Raw genomic sequence first — 20803 nt, 5'->3', positions numbered from 1 at the left:
AAAGATTTATTTTTTGATAACTTTTATGTTAAATGTGTGATAAAAAGTTATTTTATAATTAATCAATATTATAAAATTTAGATTATTTGCCTGGTTACATGTATCATTTTCTTTGTGGTGCGCTAGAGAAATTCGACCTTATTGTGCTTTCGGGAATGTCGGCCTAATGTGCCTTAGGATTTAGACTTTAAGGATCACAAAAAAGCATATTTGCCAACATGTTATATATCTTGAAGTTTTAGGTAATCAACATATATAACTTTCCAAGTGAAATTGAGATCGATTTTGTTAATATTTATATTTATATATATATATATATATATATATATATATTGTGTGTGTGTGTGAGAGAGAGATGCTTATTCCCACTGATGCGCACAATATATGGCACATTGCAAACAAATCCTATTAAAAAGTTATAAATGAAAAAAGAGAGAGAACTAGTTCTCTTAGCCCTCTTAAGATGCGAACTGTATCGAAGAATTAAAGCATGTAGTAATATCTTAATCTGCAACTTGGGCATGCTTACGGTATGGAATTAGTGACATCAACCACTTCTATTCAATATCCAATAAATTAATGCAGATCTTTTTCTTTTTTTTTTGAGAAAAAATTAATTAATGGGTTTGTTTTGTGGTTTATGTAGAATCTGTTGAAGATAGATATATATATATATATATATATATAATGGGTTTTTTTTGTGGTTTATTATGTGTAATGATATAAGAGATTAAATTATATTATAAGTCTTTTCTCAACAAAAAAAAAAAAAAAAAAAATTATATTATAAGTCTGTCTCTCTCCTTCTTTATTTATCTATTTATTTATTATTTACCTTAAGATCTTTTTTTAATTTTATTTATTTTTTATCTTAAGATCTGAAATAGAATTCTATTATTCTAGTCTAATTTAAGTAGATGTATATCTGTGATGCTCCATCTAATCTGTCTCGGACTGACCCTAGTCCCTGACCTGACTCTTATATATATATATATATATACTTTATTAGGGTTGATTGTAATATAAAACTACTTGAGAATATGGTAAAGATTTTTATCCAAGAAAGTCAATATCGCATTAGAGGCTGTACCGGTTTGGCCAGCGATACGATATATTTTGGATACCAGTCAATACCGGTATACTGTTTCGAGTTTACCGTTATTTTATATATTTAATATATATATATATATATATATATATATACACACACACAAAATCTCTATTTAACATAAAACATTACTTCAAAAATCTCTGTTTACCGTAAAACATTACTTCAATTGTTCATTGCTTATAAAAAAAAAAAATATAAAAAACAGAAAAGTTTAATTGATCGCATAAAAAAACTAAAAAGTTGCTACTAAAAAAAAAAAAAAGAAACCTAAAAGGTTCTATTGATGTGATGCAATTAATGCATCACACAACGTGGGGCTCAAAACTGAAAAAGAAGTAAAGGCTGAACCATCCCATATTTTATTAAAAAAATATAAGTTTTCAACATTTCGAAAATTTCAAATAAGATACAAAATAAAGAAAGAGAAACCGCGTAGCAATGTTCATTGTTCAGCAAAAAAGAGAAGAAATCAGAGCAGTGAAGAAGGACAACAGACAAGAAGAAGAAAAAAATAATAATAATAAAAAGGAAGAAGAAGATCTAATCGGCGATGTCAATGTGGTGGCAACTTGCTGCACTGGGGTTTGTTCAAATCATGCATTTCTTTTATTTTTCCTTTTAGTTTTTGTACCGGCCGAATTTCTCTTTTCCGGCCGCAACGTCCGGTATACTCCAGTACGGCCGGTATTGTCCGATATAGGCCGGTATCTTGAGCGGTACATTTTGAAGGTGTTACGGTACCGATTCATCAACAGGTATGAAGAATTCCGGCCGTACCAACCGGTACAATACGCTGTTGACTTCCTTGTTTTTATCTCGTCAGGCTGAATGATTTTGTGTTTTCTTTCTTTCTTTCACATGCTTCCACTTTTCTATATTCTCTATGATACCTTTTCTCTTTATTCTCAACAGAATCTTTCCAATGTAAACGGTAGAATTAGTTTTCGCTGTAATGCATGACAGATCTGATCGATCAAATTATCATTAGAATCTTTTGCCGTAGCTTTCCTTTACAAATATTTTGGCATGTGATTCTATGTATATATATATGGAGGAGAAAGATTTGGGTTGTATTCGTATATCACACCTCACCATGGCCCATGGCATCACTTTCCCCCAAACAACTTTCTCAAAAAAAAAAAAAAAAAACTTTCCCCCAAACAATTATTTTTTTTGTTGAGAAAAACCTCCAAACAATTAAATGAAGGAAATTCAGGGATTCCTAAAATAAAAGAATAATATAACAAAACACATCGGGGGAATAAGATTAATTAAAATGGAAATTCCTATGCGTGAACCTTTCTTCCTGCAGGCTGCGCAGCCATGCATCCCTATTATGGAACCTAAGAAATAATTTCTCTCTTTAGTTTGAAACATTGTAATTTTCCTATTTATCTTTTTTTTTAATGAAAATTTTATCCCCTCCATCAATTTTTTTTTTTGGGGGTCAAAATTAATGAAAAATTCTTTTCTTTTTTTTTTAAGAAGAAAATTCTTTTTTAAATGTGTCTACACCCAGATGTTAATGAGTGGATGTGATATTTTTGTTATTGAAAGGCAATAAAGTTATGAGTTTAAATTCTATAGTGTAAAACTCAAATTTCACATCCTCCAATCCTAACATGCCACGTCATCTTATCACATATTAAAGAATAAGCACGTTCAATCAATTTTAATACTAATCTGTTTCTCAAAAAAAAAAAAAAAATTAATACTCATCTAAAAATCCAACCAAATTAGGAGTTTATTGAAATGTTAATAGGTGTGGTAGAATGTATTGAATTTTAAGTAAAAAGTTAATGTGACAATCTCTTATTGGATGGTGTAAAACATGGGTTTTATACTCCATCTTTACCAAATTCTGATTCTAAAGTTATTATTATACATGTTATATCTTTTATTATTATTATTATTATTATTGTTATTATTATTAGAAGAAAGTATTACGATCTTTAACCTAGTGAGTTCAGACACATATTTCAAACAATTAGATTTCTCATTCATTTGAGAAAATACTAGCACATAGCCTCATTGGGTAAAGTACAGTGCTCCTTATAAAAAGGGGATCATTACAATGTTTGGAAACTAATGGAAGGACATTGCTAACTATCCTATAAGGGCTAGCTTTATCTATCTTATATACCTAAAGGGGGAAAGTGCAATCCACCTAATATATGCGATCCATTGCTAAGATATGCAATTTAACTAATTTGATTGATTCCTAAATCAGGACCATAGATTCGTCAGAAATGCATCCAATCAAGTTGATTACCTTGATGTTCATGGGCTGCATGCTTTAGCAATTGTTCAATTTGGCAACTCCTATTCCTCTATCAAATTTCCAATAAGCTATATAGCTAGCATCCACTATTAATCTAGATCAAAACTCTCTCTCACACACAAGCAAAGCCAAAGCATATTTTACAATTAAAGATTCTTACAAATGGTAAGCAGTGTAACGTGTACTACTAGAATTTGGTTATAAATATTCCTCAATCCTTTTACTTCATCTTCAAGGTTCACATACAAAGTTTCCACTACATCTTCTAGTTAGATTCTTATATCTAATATTTAGTACTAGGAGTGGGCAGTTGATTTTCTTCAATTATAAATATACCCGGCCGTATGCTTCATTGGCAAGGTCCATCCATTGTCTTGTATATTAAGCTTGAGTGCCTTATAGTTCCCTCAATTCCATCACTCCAATCTTGTTGGAACTTGTTCAAGAGTATGTGGAAAAAGATATCAAAGTCCATAAGAAATTTACTTTGCCTTCAACCAAACCGTCTCCTGCACCGTAATGAAGTTCTTAATGAGACACTGCATGGTGCCCACCGTAATGAAGTTCTTAATGAGACACTGCATGGTGCCAACTTGGATGTGCACTGGGTGAGCTCCCATGTTTGTTTAGAGGAAAGCAAACCATGCATGTGTAATCACAGCATTAAGAACTTAGAGTCTGTCGAAAATGACATAGCCATTGAGCATAATGTGGGGGCTACTGGTTCTTTTGCTCATGCTGTCATTAATATGATTGGGATGCTCATAGGTAATCAAGTTCTTCCATCATCTAATTAGTATAATTTTTGTAAATTTTATGTTAAATGTATGAAAAAAAAGAAGCTAAAAACTAGATTATTTATTAAAAAAAAGATTTGTTAATCTTTTTTAATAAAAATATCGAAGACAAAAAGCTAATTTTATTTGGCCAAACAAACACTTAGTATTCTATTAGAGATATAGGTTTATGTGTTTAAGAAATGTTACATTTACAACAAATCCTGAATGATAAGTTGCTACTAGCTAGCTAGTAACAATCTGTTACTTAGGATTTGTTATGAAAATGTTGTTAACTTAGCATTTCTCTTGTTTTGCCCAAGAGTCCAATTATAGTGTTAAGTCTATATATACCTAAACCTATCTCCTACTTAAGGTTCATTGTAACCATAATTTAATTAATATAATGAAGATATAGCCAGCAAAGATTTTCTTACATGGATGTATGCGTTTACGCTGAACCATGTAATTTCTTGTATTATCTTTCTTTCTTCATTTTTCTTCTTTGTTTTCTCACCTACAATTAATTATTTTTCTCCTTGAATTTCAAGATATTCCATTTTATGTTCTAATAATTGTAGCCTGTCACACGTCCCTTTTTTCTCCTAGTAAAGCAAACAATTTTTTATTTTTTTTTAAATCAAGCATATAATAGGCTGCAATGGAGATATAGTATAAAGTGAAATACTAAGTGAGAAAGAAGATTTGTATTCTCAATTATCAAATCCATTGTTGATGTCAAGCAACTTAATTGGTTATCTTTTTACTTATTTTCTCACAGGGTTGGGGCAATTATCAACTCCATATGCACTGGAAAGAGGAGGGTGGGTATCTTCTTTTCTGCTTATAGGACTTGGGATAATATGTGCATATACTTCTCATCTACTTGGAAAATGTCTTGACAAGAATCCCAAGTCAAGAAGTTTTACAGATATTGGACAGCATGCATTTGGAACAAAAGGAAAAGTATTAGTTACAACCTTCATCTACTTGGAAATTTTCATGGCACTAGTGTCCTATACAATATCATTGCATGACAACCTTATTACAGTACTTTCAGGGATGCAGATTAAGGTGCCATGGGCTAAACTATCTTCATCTCAGCTCCTAACAATGATGGCAGTCTTAATAGCACTCCCTAGTGTGTGGCTGAGAAATTTATCTTCAATATCTTTCATCTCATCTGCCGGAATTCTCATGTCGCTTCTCATTTTTATATCAGTGCCATGCACTTCCATTTTTGGAGGTGTAAAACCCAATCACAAGATACCAGTCCTCCAGCTCCATAACATTCCTGCAATATCTGGGCTATATATCTTCAGCTATGCAGGGCACATTGTTTTCCCTAATTTATATAAAGAAATGAAAGATCCATCTAGGTTTACCAAGGTATGCACTATGCAGGTTCTCTTATTCGTCTCCCATTTATAAAGCACTTGATAGTTGATACACCCCCCCCCCCACACACATATATATAGTTTACACACCTAACTTTTGAACTGAAATTGTAAATTGAAGACACAATTTCATTATGAGTTGAAGACACAATTTGAATTATATCTTCAACTCAAGATTTCAATTTTAAAAAATTAAATGTGTGTAACAAATACTACCTTATACATAGGTATATAATCCTACCTCTTTTTATAAAGTTGGATGTACAACGCTCTTATACATTAACCTAGGGCTGTCCAAGCAACCCGGAGAGTCGGTCAAATCGACCAGACCCGACCCATCACGGCCAAATCCGACACCTCCGGCGGTCGGTGACGATTCCTATCCTCTGAAACCTGACTTCGACGAGTTGAGTGGCGGGTTTCGGTCTCTAAAACCCGAGCCATCCGATCCGACCGACAAATGCTAAGAAAAAGCTAAAATTTCCTAGATCTGGTGACTTTCTAGAGTTCCTTAGCTCCGATCTGGCCACCCTTTGTCTTCCTTCACTCAAATCCAATGGTATTTGCTCAGATTCACTCAAATCCGGCCAAATCTACTCTCCTCCTTCATTAGATTTGCTCAAATCCGACAATATATGGTTAGATCTGACTCATATCAACGAAGATAGGCTTAGATCGGCAAAGATAGACTCAGTTATTTGGTTGAATCCGACTATTCTTACTAAGATCAACAAAGATAGACTCCGATCTACTCAAATCCGGTGCCTTCAACTCAGATCGGTGAAGATAGAACTTCTCCTCCGCCCGCCATCGCTGATCATCGAACTCGATCTACTCGACCGTTCGTTCCCCTAAGCTTGGCCAACTCGACTTGTGGTGGTCGGCGGTCGGTTGCAGGTGTGTTTGTTCCACCCGATCTGAGCAGGTTGATCCGAGTTGAGGCCAAAACCGATCCGGACTGACCCGTGGACAACCCTACATTAACCTTATATAAGAATGGATTTAATATTCTGTAGACGTCACTTAGCTTGTGGTGGTAAAGTGTATGATCCTTGAATAAGAAACAGATGTCAAAGCAGTAAAGTCTAGAATAAAAAAACTTAAAGATTGAATTCATGTCAAGTGATAAAGTCTAGAAAAAATCCCACGGATTTTAAGTGTTACACAATTAAAGGTTTAGACATAAAATAATACGTAAAAAGTTCTGTGTTACACTCAGAACCTCAAAGGAGTTCAAGTGCGCAGGCACATGCATACAAACAAGAAAAGAAAAAAAAAAATCAAAGATCCCCCCTTCCCCCTTGATTTCAAATGACATGAGAACACAATCACATTTAAATTGGTTAAATATTAAATCTTTATGTTGCAATATTAGAACCTCCCTATTTTACAAACAAATTAAGAGAATCTTTTTTCCACATGAGGCTTGGGAATTTAGAGAAAGGCCTGAAGAGAGATAGCACTAGCTGGCCTTTGATAAAAAAAAAAAAAAATAGAGCTAATATTTCGTTTTCTACTTTATTTATTTATTCATCTTGGAATTTCAGGTATCTATTGTCAGCTTCACAATAGTGACAGCATTATATACAGCATTAGCTTTCCTGGGAGCCAAATTGTTTGGGCCAGAAGTAAATTCTCAAATCACTCTCAGCATGCCTCCACATCTTCTTGTGACAAAGATTGCATTATGGGCCACTGTGCTGACACCCATGACCAAATATGCATTGGAAATAGCACCATTTTCCATTCAACTTGAGCATAACCTTCCGGCTTCAATGGGTTCCAAGCTAAAGATGATCATAAGGGGTTGCGTAGGTTCATTTCTACTTCTATTAATACTAGCACTGGCTCTTTCTGTTCCATATTTTCAGTACGTTCTCAGCCTTACTGGTTCCCTTGTTAGCATTGCTATCTGCGTAATCTTTCCTTGTGCATTCCACACCAAGATTTGTTGGGGTCAAATATCAAAACCTCTCATAATTCTCAACTTGACCCTCGTTGCATTTGGCTCTCTTCTTGGGGTTTTTGGTACCGTTTCCTCATCCAAGTTACTTGTGCAAAGCCTACGAAGAAGAGCTCATCACTTAGCCTAAGAATATGATAATATATTTTTTTTTTTTTTTTTTTTTTTTTTTTTTTTTTTTTTTTTTTGCTGTTGAAAAAAATGGAAGTGCTTTTGTTTTGCACTTCTTCTGAAAGCATCTATACTTGTTGCACATTAGTGTAAATGGACACAAGTTTGCAACAATTGAAATCATGAAATAAAAACACAATTTCAGTTGTTTGCACACTTGCGTATACATACACTCTGATGTGCAACAATCATTGCTCTCTTTGTAAGATCAACTATCTATGTAATTCTCATCATCCAAATGGTGGCATATACCAAAAAAAAAGAAAAAAAAACTAATTTAAGCTTGCTTTCTCCTCGGTGATCATTTTGGGTGTTATTTAGAAAAAGTAATAACAAAAGTTATAACCAAAAAATTTTAAGATAATAAAAGTTGAAAAATAATCTCAAAGGAAAATTAAAGGAAGGATGTTTCCTGGCATTCTTAAAGGAAGGATGTGTTGGGCAAGGAAATAAAATGAAATTCAGGCAAAGATGCACAATCCAATTTATTATACAAAGCATCTTTCTTTTTCTTTTTTTCTTTTTTTTTTTTTGAGAAAAATTATACAAAGCATCTAATACCCAATGCTACGCCATAAGAATATATTATATGTCCAAGTAGCCGCAGCCTCACCATTCCAGGCCTAGCTTTCTAAAAACTAAAATAATTAGGGCTCGTTTGGTAAGAGATTTCAAGCAATATTGTTTAAGTTTTGTGGAAATACTTGTGGGTGAAAAAATGTGTGGAAATACGTGTTATGGTGTTTAAACAACAGTTTTTGTTATTTAAACACCGTTACCAAACGGGGCCTTAATACTTTTCTTACGAAGTGATTAAACTGTCATTTTAGCCTAAGCAATTATTTTACTAATTATATTTTTGATAGATAGCCTAAGCAATTTTAATTCAAAGGTATTGCACTATTTAGAAAAATCAAAAAAATATTAGTTTAAAACAACGTTTATAAATTGATAATACACCCTCATATTTAAGAGTGACAGCACACCCAAATCCTAATAGCCAATATGTATTTGTGTCCATTTTTGTTACTTTTTTGCCGTTAACATCACATTCATAATTTAAAACGAAAAAAACAAGACAGAAATGAAAACAAATTCAAATTTTGACCTGAACATCCCAATAGAGAAGGATGTCATTTGTTCCCTCTCTCACTCTCACATTATTTAAGACCAACAGAGAAGCAGCAGCCAACGACTAGAAGAGCTGAAGCTTAAACGACATGTCTCAGTTAGTGTTGTTATTTAAACGACAACGATTTTCAGTATTTAAATAACATTATACATATTTCCACACATTTTTTCACCCATACATATTTCCAAAAAATACAAACAACGGTACTAGAACAACATTACCAAACACTCCCTAATTACTTAAATACTAGCACATGTAAAGCACATGACTTACTGTAACAGGTGGACCCACTTAGTTTGTTATATTATAAATTTGAATTATTTTTAGCTAAAAAAAAAAAAAGGCTCAAAAGTAAAATCATTTAAACTCTCTCTTCCTTTAATTTTATATATATAGCTTGTGTTTGAATAGATTATATTTGGCCGCTTATTTTGCTATTCAGCTTATTTTTAGTACTATTCATGGGTCCCATTGCACTTTTTGATACTATTCGTGGATCCCACTATACTATTTTAGCTAACTTTTACCTTTATCTACAGTATTTTCAGTAAAAAGTTTTTTGTTTCAGCAAAATGAGTGTATCTTAAACGGACCCATAGTATCTGTTTGGCTAGCTTATTTTTTGTTAAATTATTTTACTATTCAGCTTGTTTTTGCTACTATTCATGGATCCTATTGACTTTTTAATACAATTCATGAGTCCCACTGTACTATTTCGACTAACATTTACCTTTATCTACCGTATTTTCAGTAAAAAGTTTTCAGTTTCAGTAAAATAAGTGGACCTCAAATAGATCCTTAGAGTTAAATATATAATTATTATTTTATGGTTTATTTATATTTGACTCATCGTTTTCTACACTGAAATAACTCAATTGGCACCCAAAAAAAAAACACTTAGACAAAAAATGACATATGACACAAAATTATACTCTAATTGAAATTCAACTAGTATGTGACCCATGCTTACTCACTATAATTTGTCAATTGTAGTGGTGCTATGGGTTATTTTTAGGATAAACTACATAATTGGTCTGTGGGGCCCAAATGATTTACGGGCCAGGCCCATCTACCTGGGGAAAATCCGAAGGCCCAAGCCGAGGAGGGCTATGGCCCAAGCTCGACAAAATAGCCTGTGGATATCGCCGAGGACGGCTCAGTCCTCGGCAGACCCAAAGTCCCCCCCCTGAAGGAAGGGTAAAAACGGTATAGGACCGAAATCAGGGCGAAAGATCTAAAATATCCAGGGAAAGCTGCTCTCACTGCCATTCAATGCTCTGAACCTGACAGATCCGCAGTCTTAGGCTTTTACAACCACCCCCAACGACTTTGAATATGGGCTGATGGGACAAGTATCAATTTTGGAAAGGTTGACCCCATACGTGGGCGAAGGACAGTGGACGCAGGCGAGTATAAAAGGAAAAATAAGTAACCTAAAGAAGGGGTTGGGAAAAATGGCCAAAAACTAGAGCCTCCCAGCCCACCTCTAGGAGAAAGACTCCAGGGGTGTAGGAAAACTTAAACTGGTACGAACACCGCGAAAAACCCACCGCCTATCGATCAAGGTCTAGCCTTCCAAACCCACGCTCTACAAATAATGTTGTTAGGGGCCTTTTCACGTGCGAACCCGACACTGTTACGGTCCGCCACGAATCGCGTCCTTACAATTGGCGCCGTCTGTGGGAAAGACTTGTGTGTTGGTATAGGAAGTGGGTCGATAGAGTTTCTTCGTTATATCTAACCGTTGGTTATAGAGTTCTAGTACAAAGTTCTGTTACGGACTACGTTTCTTGACTAGGGGCTTGGTTGAGGAGCTAACTCCCTTAAAGCCAAGGTCCCCAGTAAAGAGCAAACTAGGCGCGTGGTAACGTTAACCGTATGGATAAACTCTAGGGGCTTGGCTGCGGAGCTAACTCCCCTAAAGCCAAGATCCCACACAAAGAGAAAACTAGGTTTTTGGACAGAACCAAGGCATTGCATAGTCCTCGGACTCAAGCCTCTGGGGAAACCAACTACCTGGATGTGGAAAACTAGGTTCTGGACAGAACCAAGGCATTGCATGGTCTACGGACTCAAGCCTCTGGGGAAACCAACTACCTGGATGTGGAAAACTAGGTTTTGGACAGAACCAAGGCATTGCATGGTCTACGGACTCAAGCCTCTGGGGAAACCAACTACCTGGACGAGGAAAACTAGGTTTTTGGACAAAACCAAGGCATTGCATAGTCCTCGGACTCAAGCCTCTGGGGAAACCAACTACCTGGATGTGGAAAACTAGGTTCTGGACAGAACCAAGGCATTACATAGTCCTCGGACTCAAGCCTCTGGGGAAACCAACTACCTGGATGTGGAAAACTAGGTTCTGGACAGAACCAAGGCATTGCATGGTCTACGGATTCAAGCCTCTGGGGAAACCAACTACCTGGATGTGGAAAACTAGGTTTTGGACAGAACCAAGGCATTGCATGGTCTACGGACTCAAGCCTCTGGGGAAACCAACTACCTGGATGTGGAAAACTAGGTTTTGGACAGAACCAAGGCATTGCATGGTCTACGGACTCAAGCCTCTGGGGAAACCAACTACCTGGATGTGGAAAACTAGGTTTGGACAGAACCAAGGCATTGCATAGTCCTCGGACTCAAGCCTCTGGGGAAACCAACTACCTGGATGTGGAAAACTAGGTTCTGGACAGAACCAAGGCATTGCATGGTCCTCGGACTCAAGCCTCTGGGGAAACCAACTACCTGGATGTGGAAAACTAGGTTTTGGACAGAACCAAGGCATTGCATAGTCTCGGACTCAAGCCTCTGGGGAAACCAACTACCTGGATGTGGAAAACTAGGTTTTGGACAGAACCAAGGCATTGCATGGTCTACGGACTCAAGCCTCTGGGGAAACCAACTACCTGGATGTGGAAAACTAGGTTTTGGACAGAACCAAGGCATTGTATAGTCCTCGGACTCAAGCCTCTGGGGAAACCAACTACCTGGATGAGGAAAACTAGGTTTTGGACAGAACCAAGGCATTGCATAGTCCTCGGACTCAAGTCTCTGGGGAAACCAACTACCTGGATGGGGAACCAACTATTTTTAAAAAAAAAACTATGGCACCTAAACCTCAAAATTCATCCGAAGAGAGCTCCGCGTTAACAGATGGGTTAATACCTTGATTGCGCGGATTCCTCGGTCCACCCTCTGATCCCCCAATATCAAAGGGGTTGATGCGATACGGGGTAACATATTATCCAGAAGCACAACCAAAGCCCCTCGCTACTCGGCTACCCTCTCGGACGAATTACTTAGAGTTTTTCGTACTTGGACATCGCTCTTGTATGCATCGCGTAGCACTCAGCCGTTATTCCGGTTAGTTCTAAGAGTTTAATTTATTTGATGACTAACCTTGTTATGTTTGATAATATTTGTAAGTCTAAACTAGTAGGAATTTGTGTTAAGGCCTTTCTCTGCCTAGAATATCATTAAGGGCAAACTCATATTTAATATTCATGCATAAAGTAGTGGTTACGGAGAAGAAAGATATGTATAGAGAAATAAACACATATTTTATTAAGATAAAGGAACAGTACAGTGTACAATGGAAAGCTGAAACAAAGCCTACATCGAAGCTAACTACGTAAGTAACGAAGAATACAAGAGAGTAAAGATAAAGCCGAGGAGGCAGTTCAGAGGAGAGGTTGGCTACTGCCTCGAGACCTTATTCCCCCTCCATGCTTTTGCACGCCCATAACTCAGGCAGCAAAAGAACCCAACTTGGGGCCTGCACCGGTACAGAAAAGGTGCAGGAAACCTGACCTCAAGCTAACACCATCTACAGAAAAGGTGTAGGGAGCCGGAAGTTGGGAAGCCCCCGCAAAAATTTGTCTGCTACAAGGCAGACGGCGCTAATGGCGGAAATTCCTTTTTCTGACATACCAAAAATCTGGCATGACCAGAACCTGCTTCGGATTTTGACTAAAAGAAGGAGGAATACCATCTTCCTCCTGTCAAGGCGGAGGACTGGCTTGAATCTGTGTCATCCTTGTCCATACCATATCACCTTGAGGATTCGGTGCCTCTGAAGCACGCGGAGACCTTTCATCCCTATCCAAGCCTCAAACATCTTGCTTTGGGGCAGTGGCACTAGAAAGAGAGATTGCGGATATGGAAGAAATATAGTTCTGAAGGGAACGGGAGAGTTCATGTGCAAGTAAAGTGATCCCTTATCCCATTTATACCCAGAAGTAAACCGATGGCATTTAATTCGCGCAGCGTCCCAAGGAACGCTACAGACAAAATGTCTCTGGCTCGATTTCCAACGTCGTCTGCAACCCTGAGGATAAAGGAGTCTCGAGAGGGTGCACCTTGAACACTGGGACGCCAAAAGGTACCGCGTGATCAAAGGTTATGGAAACACCTCTTAATTTGTGGGCCTAGTAAATTCGCGGCCCAGGCCCGTTCAGCATATGGGCCCAGGGACAGAACCAAGGCCTTGTATGGTCTTCGGACCCAAGCCTATGGGGAAACCAAGTACAAAAAATTATAAAAATTACAAGTTTTGGACAGAACCAAGGCCTTGTATGGTCCTCGGACCCAAGCCTATGGGGAAACCAAGTACAAAAAATTATAAAAATTACAAGTTTTGGACAGAACCAAGGCCTTGTATGGTCCTCGGACCCAAGCCAATGGGGAAACCAAATACTTGGATAAGAAAAGGTTTGAATCCCGTAAGATGGGTTACTTGGTAAAAATGTCAGGTCACTTCATCCACGGCTTAAACACCATAAAAGGTTAAGGCCAATAAAGGTGTAAGGAAGGGGGTGGAAAGCCCCAGCACTAAGTCATATAAAAAGGCCGCTCATTTGGTGGGCGCTATATCTTCAAATGGTTATTCCTTACAAGACATCAAGCCTTCGTTTCTCTCCTCGGCTAGCATGGGGTAAGTATTACTCTTCACTGATCGGCCCTATTATGTCAAGCATTTCTATTAAAGTTATGGCGACGTCTTTTTATTATCAAATCTTTTGGTCTTAGCCGTCATTGATTTAGATGCTATATTAATATGCCGAGCAGCGTTTGTAGATCCAAAAGAAAAAAAAAAGCATAGAGACAAAACATGCGAAATAAAATAACAACGATTTTTATTAATACGAAAAATTATTACAATGTACAAAGAAGGGCTCGAACGAGCCTATACAAAATGCGAACTGCCTAAGCGATAGTTACATCCGTAGTACAGATAACTAAACTCCCAGGCGTCTTCTAAACTCGTTTTCAAAGTCTCTCCAATCTTTGCCTCGATACTGCTCATATAATGATAAGAACCTTCTTTGGGAAGAAATGGCGGAGAGGGAAATAGTAAGGAAGAAATCAATGAAGAAGATGGAAGAGATGAATGAAGAAGATGGAGGACATGAGTAAAGAAGGAGGAGAAGAAGAGAGAAGAGATGAAAAGAAAGAAAAAGGAGCAAAAGAGGGAGAAGTGAAAGCACCAGGATGGAACTGGTGCTGGGAAGACTAAGAAAGGGAGATGGAGAATAGCTCCAGTGAAGGAAGAGAGGAAGAAGTAGAGACGCTTAGTCCCGGCCTCGATCCTGACTCCCAACACACTGGAGCCATACTAGGTATGCTCATAGGAGAGCGGTGGGTACTGATGATGGGTGTTCTCGACTCAGTCACGCCGAAAGTTTGACGTGACGAGTCCCTGCTTCGGATTTTGATTGAAAGAAGGGTGAGGTTGATTTTGAGTCTTCGCCATCCCTATCCCGATCGAGCCATAAGGAGCTTTATTGGAACATGGCGTCTATGGGAGGGGTTTGGCTCCTGCATCACTCGTTGTTATGATAAAGTGTATCACGATTTAGTTTGTGGACCAGTGGGTAAAATGAACCCTCGGGGAGGCCAAATATTTCAAATTTCAGAAAGATGAGAAGGAATTCTTTACAAAAACAATAACCTCCGCCTTTCCTTCTTATACTGAGGGTGGAGCGGGAGACATTTAATAGGTTCAAATATCCAAAGGAATCTGCCAACACGAACATGCCGGTTCCGTTTCCCCACCCCATCAAAACAAACCGCCGAATTAAAGCAGTCTCGTAAATAGTGGTCATTAAAAGCACGTTTTGGCATACCCAAACGATAAGAGCGCATCAAGCGCGAAATCAAAAGGCTGCCTCATAGACCGGCGCGTTTCTTGGACAGATGAGGAGCCGCCAGCATTATTAAAAGGCCAAATTGATTGGGCCGTAGGAAGAGGTTTGGCATCACCAAAACCCCCCTTTCCAACCAAGAGGTTGGACAGCCGGGTTTTGAGGGGCTATTGTGGGGCCCAAATGATTTACGGGCCAGGCCCATCTACCTGGGGAAAATCCGAAGGCCCAAGCCGAGGAGGGCTATGGCCCAAGCTCGACAAAATAGCCTGTGGATATCGCCGAGGACGGCTCAGTCCTCGGCAGACCCAAAGTCCCCCCCCTGAAGGAAGGGTAAAAACGGTATAGGACCGAAATCAGGGCGAAAGATCTAAAATATCCAGGGAAAGCTGCTCTCACTACCATTCAATGCTCTGAACCTGACAGATCCACAGTCTTAGGCTTTTACAACCACCCCCAACGACTTTGAATATGGGCTGATGGGACAAGTATCAATTTCGGAAAGGTTGACCCCATACGTGGGCGAAGGACAGTGGACGCAGGCGAGTATAAAAGGAAAAATAAGTAACCTAAAGAAGGGGTTGGGAAAAATGGCCAAAAACCAGAGCCTCCCAGCCCACCTCCAGGAGAAAGACTCCAGGGGTGTAGGAAAACTTAAACTGGTACGAACACCGCGAAAAACCCACCGCCTATCGATCAAGGCCTAGCCTTCCAAACCCACGCTCTACAAATAATGTTGTTAGGGGCCTTTTCACATGCGAACCCGACACTGTTATGGTCCGCCACGAATCGTGTCCTTACAAATAATTATTGAATATTTTATAGATAATTAATACATGAAAATAAATGCATTTACCTCATTAATCATGAAAATTAATTAATGTTTAAACATAAATCTAAAGTTTTGATGAGGTGGAAGTTTAATTGAAGATAATTTTCTTTTGTTTTAAAAATGAATGAGTAATGCTACCAGCTCAAACTATTTTCAATATTTTTACAAACTGTTGATATGAAAATTGAAGGATCGTTACTTGAGTCAGTCACCTTTGGAGGATCATTTGGATCATTCTTCACCTTGGTGACTTGCTAGTGAATCACTACTTGAGTCGATCGTCTTTGGAGGATCCTTGGATCATTTGTCACATTGGTGACTTGGTTAGAGGATCACTACTTGAGTCAATTGTCTTTGGAGGATTACTTGAATCATTGGTCACCATGGTGACTCTCTTAGATGATCGTTGTCGATTATCATTGGAGGATTGCATGGGTTTTTCGTCACCTTGGTGACTTGGTTAGAGGATAATTGCTTGAAAAAGGAAGCAAAATATTTATTCCTACAAGAAGTAGAAACACTTCATCAAGAAATAACATAACATGTACAACTAATTAATTATTAATATTAAGATGTTATAAAAAACTTATTATAGATCACAAAATTAGAGTATCTGATTTAAAGAGGAATTTAAATCAAGTTTATAGGCTTATAGTCTTCTTTTAATTTTAATAAAAAACATAAAATTGTACATGACTTTTGCATGAACTAACGACTTGGCTGATGAGATGTTATGGTATTATTGATTCACCAATGACGTTCATATTCTGTTAAAAGTGACCTCCCGGATCCAGTTCCTCAGAGTTGACTAATGGTGACAAAAATGAAGTAACGTGCTTGCTAGGTAAGAACCATAAAAAATAACAAAAAGAGGATTACAATTAAAGCTTCTTCTTCAATTTAAACACCGTACGTGTAGTCAAACATGAATTAATTCCTTTGAAAGAAGCATATATCGTGTTTGCTCTGTTAAGAAATTTTCTACACAGAGCAAACACTTAGTTATTGCTAGAACGTGATCTCTTTATTGCGGGTGGACTACTACTATTGAGATTTCAAAGCACTTTGTTCTTTAAGAAGTTTAATATATGTTAGGATTTCAAGTTTTAATTTCAAAAGATTACTTTGTGAGGCGATATATGAGACTTTTGTATATGCTGAAATTTTGTGGGGTTTGGATAACTTGGTTATTTACAACTAGCCTTATCACACTTTTTTTTTTTATAAGTTTGTTTTGAAGACATGGATTAGTAGAAGAGTTTCTTATTTTATAGGTATTTTAAGTGGAATTAGAGATATATTTTTATCAGCTTGTCCTCAAGTTTTTTTTTTTTTTTTTTTTTTTTTTTTTTTTTTTTTTTTTTTTTTTTTTTTTTTTTTTTTTTTTTTTTTTTTTTTTTTTTTTTTTTTTTTTTTCCTTGATAAATCTAAGGTTTGTGTGTATTTTTGAATCACATAAAGTCCAGTCAGGGCCGTGAATGGGTGAGCAGAGATGCGGTCGCCTAAGACCCCAAGTTTAAAAAAAAAAAAAAAGGCCTCCAAATTTTAACCAATAAGGTTATTTATAATCAATAAATAAAATAATATTTTTTTTCTAGATGACAAAAAAATAAAAAAAGAGAGAAAAATGAAACGTCCACAATATTTTTTACAACATTTTTACAACTAATGTTAAGTAGTAGGTTGTTACAACCTATTATTGATGGCAAAAAAATAATTATAATAATATTTTCAAATAGAAAGCAAAAAGCAACTTAAATTTAGGATTTGTTGTAAAAAATATTGTGAATGTTGTACTACTAAAAAAAAAATAAGAATAATAATAAGAGTTGAGTTAACAAATTTTTACTAGTTCTCGTTTAAGTCTGCCACTAAAACCACTTTTTACTTACTACTATCAATCTACCACATCAATAAATATGAAAAATATTGTCAAATTTTTTCTGTTTATAAAATTTCTTAAAAAAAAAAAAACTCTACATAATTCATATTAATTAATAGTGATTTTGCATCTAAAACAAGATAATCATTTTTCGTCCTAGGCTCCCAAATACATCAAGCCGCCCCTGAGTCCAGTTTAAAGAGGAGAATCTTTTAATAAATAGTATAGATGACGAAGAAGAAAAAAAGTTAAATTTTCAAGAGTATGTCTAACAGTAGAGAGAGAGAGAGAGAGAGAGAGGAAGGGGGTAGCAAAAGTGTAGCCTTCCATGATGCATAAAGAAATGTTGTATTTTCGTAGACACACTCAACTCAAGCCTCCTTACATTGAGAAGATGATTGGAACACAAGTTCTTAGCTAAATTGATGCCTATTAGTATTAGGGATTGAATATAGGATGGTAAAGGATGACATAAGGTGCAAGATAATTATTGACATGTGAGCGGTGCTAGCACTAGTAGTAGTAGAAAGAACTAGGTCAATTTGGGCCATCTGTGGCATGTAAGTTTTGTAGTTTATCTAAGCTGACTCAGCTGAGGAGTTGAGATTTGGGCTTATTTCATGAACAGATAGTGGGTTCTTGAGGTATTAAAAATGGGCTTTCAACTTAAAAAAAAAAAAAAGTTTCCGATGAAAAGGTTTTTGGTTGGGCCACAGTTACGGGGAATGCTAGGCTAACAGTGTAAAAAATTGTCCCTTAGGTGGGCTGGACATTTCAGATATGGACCAATTGAAATTAGTGGGCATACTAATCGGTTTGAGGCCCAACTCAGGTTCCATGGGAGTTGTTTTGTTTAAGACTTGCACAGAGTTATGGAAATTTGTGCTTTTGGTTGGATTTCTAGTTTTAATTGGTTATGTTCACTTGTTAACGTTTCAGGGACTTAGAGCATTCTCATCAAGAATGCTATAAAATATAGCATTTAGCATCTTAAAAAGTTACTTTATTCATTTTAACAACCCACTTTACAAAACACCCAACATCAAAGGTTCTATTATTTTACCACTTCATTTAAATATTCCTTTTTTTTATTCTTTCTTTATGTTTTCAAATAACTACCATAACTAACTACCACAAGTACCCTGCAACATTACTGCGTAGTATTGGAGAGAATTGTTCTTAGCTTTTTTTTTTTTTTTGGAATTTATTCTCTTAGCATTCAATAATTGATAAGAATCCATAAAACACTAGCATCATTTATCAAAGAAACAATAATAGGATGATCACTTATTAAATGGAACATATCCATTTTCATTTATATTGTTGAAATTTTGCATCAAGTTTGAGATGTCAGCAACCATAATTTTTTCCTGCCAACTTGGTGTGCAACTAAAATTACAGACTTGAGCTACTCTTTTACTATTACACATAAACAAAATTCTGCAGCAACCAAGCCATTTAGCTTTGACAGCATCTTCCACCACAGCTTCTTGAGTTGCTGCATTAGTTGTTGATGCTCCACTGCTGGCAGCAGCTATCCAGTACAGAAATCCAGCAGCTACCCAGTGCAAAAAAACCAGTGCAGAGGAAAAAACAGCAGTTAAATTAAACCAGTGCAGAATAAGAAAACAACAGCCCACACTCTGCAGGCAGCAGCTATCCAGTGCAGAAATCCAGCAGCTACCCAGTGCAGAAAAATCGGTGCAGAGGAAAAAACAGCAGTTAAATTAAAACCAGTGCAGAAAAACCAATGCAAAGGAAAAAACAGCAGTTAAATTAAAACCAACAGAAACAATATCCAATATAGATGGGAGGAGGTAGTATCACATTATCTTAAAGTCCAGCAAAAATCACATCAATTGAACTATTAATCATGTGTATAAGCATATATGCCACTGAATTCAAACATGATGTATGAAATTTCATACTAGTATAATGTTCATATGTAAGCAAAGTTTGATTTCATGTGTGTAGAGAAAAATGCAAATCTGTCTAAAATCTATTCGACATATAAAACTCTAAAGATGATACTAGAATTTTAAGGAGAAATTTCAGCAAACACAAACCTGTGCTTCACGTTCAATGCTGTTATCCTGAGGAGTGAAGCAAGATTGCTGGTATCGCTCTAGTGTTTTTGGTTATACTGCAAAAAAAGAATTGAATTAGATAAAATTATAGGAACAGAATTAGAAACCAAAAAAAAAAAAAGTAAGGTGTACCTGACAAGAGAGAATTAGAGATGAGCCGAGGACTTGTCCGCCAAAGCTCAAAATGGCGCCGTGCGCTGGTCAGCGGTGGTTTTGGAGTGCGAAATTTGGGTAAAGCTTTTAGCTCTAAGATCAGATCGGGAAGAACTGAGCAGCAATACAAGATCCACAAAATCCCTAACCCAAAACAAAACCTAAATGGAAGCCTGACCCGTGGAGCTTCAGTCTGACCCAAATGGAAGCCTAATCCCCTCCCATGAATCTTCGGTTTTGAGATGAGAATATGACTTTCAAGACTGGGCTTTTGGGTTTAGTCAGGGAGAGAAGAGTGGGTTCGGTATGGGTTCACTCAGAGGAAGAAGAGCAGAGGCTGTGTTTGTGATGATGGTTCGGTCAGAGGGAGTAGTGAAGCGGAGATGAATTGGCGGCGTGGGTTGAGGGAAGGGAAGAGCGGCTTGGGTTGAGGGAGAACAAAGAAGAAGAAAAAAAAAAGAAGAAGAGAGGAGGCAGAGGCGTAGGCGTGGGAGAAAAAAAAAAAAATTTGAGGGAAATCCAGAGGAGATAGGCGCGAAAAGAATGAGGGAAAACCAGAGGAGATGGGCGCGAAGAGGAGATGGGCGCGAAAAAGGGAAGCGGGGTTTTATTAAACAAATACTTTTTTTTTTTTACAATTTTGCTACAGTGGGCTGCTAGAGATAGCAGTCCACTATAGTCGAAGTGCAAAATAAATAACATTCAACAGCATTGATGGAGTATGTTTTTTAGTGTTTATAGCATTTGGCATGCTAAATTTTAGCATTTATAACATTTACCCATCTTAATGAGAATGCTCTTACAATGGCAGGAGCGTTAAATAGTCTGACGTTTATCAGAGCCAGACATAATGCGCAAGTTGTGACTTGTGAGAA

The 20803-nt window shown here is 37.0% G+C and overlaps 1 protein-coding gene and 1 long non-coding RNA gene across 2 annotated transcripts; one reads left to right on the top strand and one right to left on the bottom strand.

Annotated features, from left to right (window-relative positions):
* Positions 1 to 3647: 3647 nt before the first annotated feature.
* LOC115975979 (amino acid transporter AVT1H-like) lies at positions 3648 to 7668 on the top strand. Its single transcript, XM_031097034.1, has 3 exons — positions 3648 to 4160; positions 4950 to 5557; positions 7113 to 7668. The coding sequence occupies exons 1-3, from the start codon at positions 3737 to 3739 to the stop codon at positions 7656 to 7658; spliced, it is 1578 nt and encodes a 525-aa protein (XP_030952894.1). The 5' UTR covers positions 3648 to 3736; the 3' UTR covers positions 7659 to 7668.
* Positions 7669 to 19324: 11656 nt separating this feature from the next.
* LOC115971698 lies at positions 19325 to 20535 on the bottom strand. The gene is made up of 3 exons (XR_004087344.1): positions 19908 to 20535; positions 19755 to 19831; positions 19325 to 19368 (listed from the first exon to the last, which is right to left on the bottom strand). It is a non-coding gene; the product is annotated as an uncharacterized LOC115971698 (long non-coding RNA).
* Positions 20536 to 20803: the final 268 nt, after the last annotated feature.

Source organism: Quercus lobata, chromosome 2, assembly GCF_001633185.2.
Source record: "Quercus lobata isolate SW786 chromosome 2, ValleyOak3.0 Primary Assembly, whole genome shotgun sequence".
Classification (NCBI taxonomy): domain Eukaryota; kingdom Viridiplantae; phylum Streptophyta; class Magnoliopsida; order Fagales; family Fagaceae; genus Quercus; species Quercus lobata.
Note: the sequence above shows the minus strand (reverse complement) of the source record. Positions and strands in the feature narration are given on the sequence as shown.

Coding starts and splice junctions, on each gene's coding strand:
- LOC115975979 (XM_031097034.1), top strand. CDS start 3,737: ATGCTTCATTGGCAAGGTCCATCCATTGTCTTGTATATTAAGCTTGAG. Junction 4,161..4,949: donor TATGATTGGGATGCTCATAG/GTAATCAAGTTC, acceptor ATTTTCTCACAG/GGTTGGGGCAATTATCAACT. Junction 5,558..7,112: donor ATCCATCTAGGTTTACCAAG/GTATGCACTATG, acceptor TTGGAATTTCAG/GTATCTATTGTCAGCTTCAC.